The sequence below is a fragment of the Engraulis encrasicolus genome, chromosome 17 (assembly GCF_034702125.1).
Source record: "Engraulis encrasicolus isolate BLACKSEA-1 chromosome 17, IST_EnEncr_1.0, whole genome shotgun sequence".
NCBI classification, from domain to species: domain Eukaryota; kingdom Metazoa; phylum Chordata; class Actinopteri; order Clupeiformes; family Engraulidae; genus Engraulis; species Engraulis encrasicolus.
Genome location: NC_085873.1, coordinates 24,971,600 through 24,980,113, shown reverse-complemented (window position 1 = coordinate 24,980,113; position 8,514 = coordinate 24,971,600). Strand labels below are relative to the sequence as shown.

At 47.3% G+C, this 8,514-nt stretch overlaps 1 protein-coding gene across 1 annotated transcript in view; it reads right to left on the bottom strand.

Moving 5' to 3' along the window:
- Positions 1–3,378: 3,378 nt before the first annotated feature.
- The window catches only part of ppp1cab (protein phosphatase 1, catalytic subunit, alpha isozyme b), a 14,479-nt gene continuing 9,343 nt past the window's right edge, over positions 3,379–8,514 (bottom strand). The window contains exons 5-7 of the mRNA XM_063222030.1: positions 7,854–8,077; positions 5,372–5,506; positions 3,379–4,298 (exon numbers count right to left, since the gene is read on the bottom strand). Coding sequence (XP_063078100.1) covers positions 4,185–4,298; positions 5,372–5,506; positions 7,854–8,077 — 473 coding nt within the window. The 3' untranslated portion in view covers positions 3,379–4,184. The remainder of the gene's footprint in view (positions 4,299–5,371; positions 5,507–7,853; positions 8,078–8,514) is intronic.

Sequence of the window (8,514 nt, the reverse complement as noted above, 5' to 3'; positions counted from 1 at the left end):
TCTCTCGTTCTCTGCCAATCTCTCTCCAACACGCACGCACGCACGCACGCACGCACGCACACACACACACACACACACACACACACACACACACACACACACACACACACACACACACACACACACACACACACACACACACACACACACAGGGTAGGCGATGCACTTCTGTCTTTGCAACTTTAAAAATAATTGTCATGACGTCCCATCAGCTATAACAGCATTGCAGACAGATTGTCTCACAAACGAGCAAAGCAAACAAACAAAAATGCGTCAGCAAACAGATTGGTTGGTGAGACCTGGTCTGGAGATGCAACTTCATGAACCCAATATCCCTCCTGTATTCACAAATTCAAATTTCATAGCTTTAATTTCTATATCTCTTCTTCAGGAAGATACTCCAAGAACCTGGCTCAGTAGTAAGCCAGGTTCATTTAACCTCGACTTAGTGGTAAAATAAGCAGGTTTACCACTTCCCGTAGGTTAACTTAGCCAGGTTTATCACAGAGAGGGGGTGCATCTTTGACTTTTACAATCTCTTAATTGGTGCTAGTTTTCCGTCATCGCCTACCCTGTCCCTCTCTCACACACAAACAGAATACACCAGCACAAGAGCGATGGGTATACGGTGTAACAGTAACGGCATTCTCGTTGAACACCCAAGCACGAAGGTGCGCTCGCACACGCATACACACACACCATCTTCCCCGCACTTTACATTATCATACATTTTAAAGTCATGAATTGGTCTCGGAACGGACAAAAACAACTCCAGTCTTCAACTCCACAGACCACCATATACTGATGAAAATGGAAAACAAAAACAAAATACACAGTGAGGATGAAAACTACTTTTTTTTCAGAAGCGAAATGAAGTGAAACAAAATCTTAAGACTGTGGGAGCATTCTAATATCCGGACTCCCGTCCTCCCTTACATGCTTGTGGCCTTGCGATGACGTCACTGACGACAGAAGTGTATTTCAATATCTTGCAAAAACGCAGTTCTAATGTCATTTTCTCATTTGCAATCAGTATGGTGAATGAAGAATAGTGCCGCAAAAGTTGTTGTGGCTAGGATGACAGGACAGCGGGGAAACTTTAACGTTTTCTCCATGGACACGAGGTGTCAGCTAAGCGCAAGGCCACAAGCACAGGTCGAGGACAGGAGTCCGTATATTGGGATCCACCCATGTGCTACCCAACCAACCAGGCCATAGCAAAGGAGAGATCTGGCCAATTAGGTTGTCATATGTACTACAGCCAACCAATCAGATCATAGCACGCGGGTGATCAAACCAATAAGGTCACACCACATGTGCTGCACACAGTCCAAACAAATCACACTTTTTCACACGTGGTGCCCAACCACCGAGGCCAAATGACATGTATTCCACTCATCACAAACAAATAAACAAACGCATGTTCCCCAAACACTACACATGTGTACATGTGCACATGTGACTAGATTTCACAGTCTCCCACCTTCAAGAATCACACCCACATACACACACCATTATGAGTTTTTGACATTTTAAAAACGGTGTGCGGCAGTGTAACAGCCTCCCCTGTGTGTGTTTTTGGGCCAAGTGCTCTCCACTTTACTCAACCACCCCCTCCCCTTGCTGTAAAGGGTGACCAGGTCCACAGATCAGGGGAACAAATGGTTGGTCAGTTGTCCTGGACCGGGGGGGGGGGACACACGCAATTGAGTCCCCATTATATTGTATGTATTGGGGGAGGGGCCCTTTTAGGATAATTTGGTCCTGGGCACAGCCAAGGTGAGAGCTTTCTCCACACCCCCCTCTTGGGTGCGAAGGTGTGGGTTGCAAATTTTGGGGGTGTGCAAAGGTGTCACTGAACCCCTTTGTCGCTGTAGGCTGCCCCTTATGGGACACTGGAGGGTGCAATCATGGCGGTGCAATCGGACCGGTCTACGTGCCATTTGTATCGCAAACGAATGGCTGAATTCAAATCCTGTAGGTGGAAAAATACAGGACCCTGGACGAAGGTGGTTGCGCTGACCCAGGCCCAAAAAGGTGAACATGGCATCTCGTGGTCTATATACTGTATATGGGGGTGCCAGGGAGTGCTGTGCCCCTGGCACTGTCGGGGGGGTGGAGAAGGGTGGCGTCATTGGACTGGTTTCTTGGTTGCCTAGACTACACACAAATTGGTTAGACCACCTGACCAAGCGTTCACCGCCCTCCCCATAGCGTAGGGCATGAAAGTGTGGGGCCAGGTTTGTGGAGTCATGTTGGTGTGACAGGCTATAGTTTCTTGGTAAGGGCTTCCGCACACCGGCTCCGACAAAGTGCTGAGCACTGCTCAGCTAAAATTCGATTCCATTGTTTTCAATAGAACCACGCACACTGGCGCCGATGTCCGCGGACATTCGCCGATGTCGGATAGCAATTAGAGACAAGTTCTATTTTGTCGGCGCCGCCCATTGACTATCAATGCAATGTTCGTCTGAAATTGGGTTTGGGGGTCCGAATTCTGTCGGAAGCAAAAGTGCGCCGCAGTGCTGTCGGAGCCAGTGTGCGGCCGGCCTAAGAGTGTGGGTTTTTGAACATTCCATAAAAATAATGTGTTCTATAACAATGCAAGATTCTAAAATTCCAAATTGTATTGTATGGCGCCCAGAATTCTATAGAACTTTCACTGCCCGAACATTCCCGTCACACTGGTGTGACAATACACTCTGAAAGGTTAACTAGCCCGGTAGATGTGCCAAGGTGTGGTAAGGGGGTGGGGAGCAAGTTTTTGGGGGGTGTTCCCTGTATGGTGCTTGGGTGAACAGCAAGATGGGGGAGTGGCGGGGACATCTGGAGAAGGGAGTAGAGTAGGGTTGGATGACCCACCCTGTGTGCCGGACGGCAACATTGTGCTTCTAACCTTTAGGTTTGCAGGTGCGAGGTAGAGGTAAGGGTCTAAGACACAAGTAAATTAGGGGGTGACTTATCAGGGGGCTGTAGCAGGGGTACATTTGTGGTGCTACTGGGGTGGAAAAGAGCGCCAAAGTGAGTGAGGGGAGGGGGTTTAGTGGAAGAGTAAATTTTAGGGCGCGTTTAAGCTGAAAGGTGGTAGGTTTCAGGGTAGACTTGGGAGTGTCAACAGGCCGGGATCAGTTTTAAGGAAAAGACAGTGGAGCGGTAAATTTGCGGTTACCAAGCTGGGTTTGGGGTGGCAATGTAGATTTTACGGTAGCGAGTAGGAATTTGGGGTGCCCATGGTATGTTGTGGATGACCAGGTAAGTTAAACGGTAGCAGGGTATGTTTTTTGGGAAGTCAAAGGGATGTTGGGGGTGGGGGTGTCACCTGAAGGCAGACATAGATGAACCCACAAGGGAACGCTACAACTCCAGGACAAGAGCGGATTACAGGCAGCCCGGGGGGAAATGCTTTTATTTTACTCCAACACAGACGGACAGACAGACATTAAGACAGACACACACACACACGACCAATCAGTAATTGGTCAGACATCCAATTCCAAGTGTGAATGCATGATTCACACCCCATCCAATCCCCCCCACCCTCCCCTCCCAAAAAGAAACGAAAAAAAAAAAAAAAAAACCCCCCCCCCAAAAAAACCCCACACACACACCCCATTGGTAAGCGAATGTACAGGCCCAAATACACCCCTGCCCCTCCCATGCGCGCACATTCACACACAAAGTTGTTTAAAAAAAAGCTTAAGGTGGAAATAACCAAACCAAATCACCCATTTAAGGGTTGGTTTGCCATTTTGCACGCAAAGCCCTGTTTTCAGGTAGTTTTGGGATGAAAATGGTGTTTCTGATTAAAATTTGGACATTTGGTGCTGAACATTTTAGGTTTCCGTGGTACTCTGTGGATCCAGACCAGATGCAGCTGGCCAGGGCCGATTCTGGACTCCAGACAGAACCAGGAAACAGAGGGAAGAAACAAAAAGAAAGAAAATAATGAAAAAGAAAAAAAGGATTTGGAAAGGCATAGCATTTGAGCAGAATAAAGAGAGAAAAACAAGAATGTAACAACAAAAACGACATCAATAACGAGAAAAAAAACAGGTGGATGAGGAGGAGGAGAAGAGGTAGAAAAGAGAAGAAGAAAGAGGTAGAGTAGAGGAAAAGAGGAGCTGGAGGAAGGTGAAGGGAACGGATGAGTGCAGAAGGGAGGGAGGAAGGAACATGGGGGCGTGTCATTTCTTGGCTTTTCCCTGCTTGGCAGAGTTCCTGGGCGGAGTCACAGGTCTTCCAGAACCAAAGCCACCGCCGCCACTGTAGTAGAGCTTCTTATCGGCAGGCTTCAGGATCTGAGAAGACACACACACACACACGGGCAAACATGAACATACGCAGAGATGGACATGGATACAGAGAGATGGACATGGGCAAGCACATGCACACGGACATGGACATACACAGTAGGGCTGTAACGATATTGTATCGAGCCGAGAAATCGTGATACACAGTCACAATACTGAATCGCGATACAAGTAGGTAGTATTGTTATATGCCCTTTTTGATACCCATCAGACCAGAAAACAACCACATGATATGTAAGGGTTAACGTTCGGCGAGAAGGTCGCTACCGTGGAATAGCAGCACGACAGAGAGAATCTTTAGACCCCGACGCGGAGCGGAGGGGTCTTGTTCTCTCTGAAGTGCTGCTATTCCACAAAGCGACCGACTCGCCGAAAGTTAACCCCCTTATTATATGGATATACTTAAATGATTCACACATGGCGGGGACATTTCTTTAGGCCTATTTAATGTGAAGTCTACTATAGTTTTAATGTCAAAAGATTGTTGCTGCGCAAAACAAAACAGTGCCGTTGTGGAACACCGCTAACAGCTAGGTAGCCAGGACAACAGGTGTTGTCTATCACAGCAGCTGATTAGAGTCTTGTTGAAAAGTCGCTTTAGCAGTGAAAAGTCTTGTTGCCATTGACAGCGGTCTGTTATAGACCAACCCGTCCGTTATCGAAAAATAACAGACGTGCGAACGTTGGGGAGCCCCGTTGAAATGAATGGAGCATTCGACCGATGACGTCACAACCATATAATAAGATTTGATAGCGCTTCCAAGCGTCACCATTATTATATAGAAACTTTTAAAAATTATTAGTAGCCTCTTGTAACCTATTCTACCTGTAAACTATCATAGTTTTAATTCATGAAGTTTATAACGTTGACAAATGTGAAATCGTGGGGTGCATCAAACCGTAGGTCATGAATCATGATACAAACCGAATCATGAGTTGAGTGTATCGTTACAGACCTAATACACAGACATGAATACATACAAACATGAATAGACAAACATGAACACACAAGGACAGAAACACACACACACACACTCACGCGCACACACACGCACACACACCTGGAAGGAGCACATGAGTGTTTCGTCGACGCTCATCATGGCTCCGGCGTTGTCGAACTCTCCGCAGTAGTTTGGCGCAGAGAAGAGAGTCACCAGCTGACGCTTAGCAAAGAACTCGTAGCCGTCCTCCACCACCTGCAACACGCAGCCAATGGGAAACGGCGTTAGTGAAGGGTCAGCAAACCTTTGGCTAATGGCAGACAAAATGGCTGTAGAGTCATCAAAACTTCACGCAAGAGTTCAACTGTGGGGGGTTGGCAAGCTTTCAGCCAACAGGACATGTTACTGATGGTGAAGCAAACCTTTAAGTGTTATGTCTCAATCCTGCCATATCCATCCCGGCCACCAGAGGCCGCCATTTGACAAAGTTTACTTTACTCACAATTACTACTTTGGGTGCGTATCTAGCACGGCATTAACCTTGAAGAACCCAAAACTGGCCCCATTTAACTTACTGTATGAAACTGTATTTAAAATACCAAACTATATATATATATATATTACTTAAACCTATATGTCTAATTTTCTCCGGGTATTGTATTTCACACCGAAGAATAATAGCAAACACTACCAGCCAAAGCGGATAGTGAGACTGGAATTATTATGAGCCAAGGCTGAGTTTTACCAGAATTTGGCAGGTGCCAATGTCAAGCAGTTAACTCTGACAGTGTCTTGATGCAGGGCTTCTCAACCGGGGTGCCCCGGGATCCCGCAAGCCCCCCTCAGGGGTGCCGCATAAACTTGGCTAACGGTATGTGAAATTGACCTAAATAAATAAATAATGTAATGTAATACATATTTGTCTAAATTAAAGCTTAGTCAGTGGAATCCTTCATCTACCATTTACCCGCAATAAAGTAAATTTAGGTTGCCCGAGTATGGCCTACACATAGCCTGGCTGAGAAATAGCTGCAACTTCGAATGTACAGTAGGTTGTGTGACGTCTCCAAATGTGTTTCTTTTCTAAGCTTGCGTGGTATCGGATGCGATGCCATGTTACGGCTTGTTGGTTTGGGGTACCTTGAGATTTTTCATGAATTGAAAGGGTGCCTCGCCTAAAAAAAAGGTTGAGAAACACTGTCTTGATGAGCCGTCCTCAGGATACACTCCAGATGGCGGCGAGCGACAGATATAGTAGACCAGCATGTTAAATCAACCAATCGTTGACAGCAACAGCAGAGGAGCGCAGGCAGGCACGCAGGCTAGGCAGGTTGTTATGACAACAATGGAATCTGAAGTAACAGAATGTGGAAGTTTGCTTTGAGTTCTGCATTCTGACAGACGGCCCTACTGAAGGGCACACGTGCTTTGAATGCGTGGAGCCACTGGCCTTCACACTAGAATGCATCGCAACGGCTTCATTGAATCTACACATAGGACTAGTTCTTGATGTCTATGGTGACACATGGTGAATAATGTTGATCATACAGTGTGTGTGTGTGTGTCTCACCTGATGCGCTCTGCAGATCAGATTCATGCTTTCCTTGTGTAGAAACTTGGCCACTGAGGGTGCGTGAGCGTGCGTGTGTGTGCGTGTGTGCATGTGTGTGTGACTGATGGGCTTCACAGATGAGGCCCGTGTTGTGCTTCTGCTGGAAACTTGGCCATGCGTGCGTCCATGTCTGTCCCTTAACTCTGCAGGGAAGATCCACATTGTCCTCGTGTAGGACCTTGGGGGAGGCCCCCCTCTGGACTAATATCACTGTTGTTCTTCCTCACGTGGTATGTGTGTGTGTGTGTGTGTGTGTGTGTGTGTGTGTGTCACGTGATCAGGTCCATGTCAGAGAACCCTGCCTCCCTGGACATTAACTGTTCGAGCTGCTGCCATTAGGCAGACGTGACAGGGCTCTGTGTACAAAAACTAATAGACTAAAAGGCAGTTTTTATCCAAAAGCCATCTGCACACTAAATTTTGCACAGATAGATAACTTTTTAAAGTCTTCATTTTTCATCCAGTTTGATGTTTTTCAAGCACTGGGAGCATCTGCACATTACTAATTTCGTCGTACGTATATAATGACAATTAAGTCATTCATTCATCCATTCATTCATTCATTCATGTCTTGCTTATGTAGGAAGGTGGCGACCCACATCTGTGTGTCTGGGTGTATGTCACCTCATCTCACCTGATGTGCTCTTGGCCACTATGGCCACTATGGCCACTATGTCTGGGTGTGTGCTTTCATAGCCCTCTCTCTCATCTAGCCAGTGTCTCGTTATCAGTGAGGGCGAGTGTGTGAATGTGTGTGTGTGAGTGTGTGTGTGTGAATGTGTGTGTGTGTCTCGCTCACCTGATGTGCTCTGCAGACATGGCTCATGTCTTGCTTGTATAGGAAACTTGGCCCACTGTGAGTGTGTGCTTGTGTCTCTCTCACCCGTATCTAGTTTGAGTTTTTTTGCGTGTGTGTGTGTGTGTGTGTGTGTGTGTGTGTGTGTGTGTGTGTGTGTGTGTGTGTGTGTTGTGTGCCCCTCTCTCTCTCACCTGATGTGCTCTGCAGATGAGATCCATGTCGTGCTTGTGTAGGAACTTGGCGACCACGTCGGCTCCGAAGGTGAAGGAGACTCCGCGGTCGTTCTCCCCCCAGCCCGTCACGTCCTTGTCGGGGTCGGCCCACAGCAGGTCGCACAGCAGGCCCTGGTCCGGCACGTCCGTGGGCCGCATCACACGCCTGATCTGCTCCATAGACTGGAGGTCTGGGGAAAGACCTGCGGGGGACAATATGGACATTATTACGAGTTAGTAGTGAAGTGAAAAGTGAAGTGAAAGCTCACCTGAGAAAGTAGTCAGTTGAAAACAAGCTGGTCCACTTCAAAGAGACTGGGCCAAGGATGACTGGAGCACACAGGATACGTTTTGTTGTTATTTTATTGTGGGGCAAGCATGACCACCGTTTTGACACACTTCATCAGAGTCATCAGAGTGGACCAGCTTTTTTTCAACTGACTTCAGTCCCAGACTGTGAGCACCAAAAAGGCTAGAGCGCAAGTGACCTCCTTTCCCACCTGGGAAACTCCAATTCCCATTGTCATTTTGACGCAGCACTCCGCAGCACACAAGTGCACACTGCACGCAACAAAATTGCTTTTATGCCTCATCGGTGCATCGGCATTCCCCAATGGCGCCACAAGGGAGCAGTGCGGCG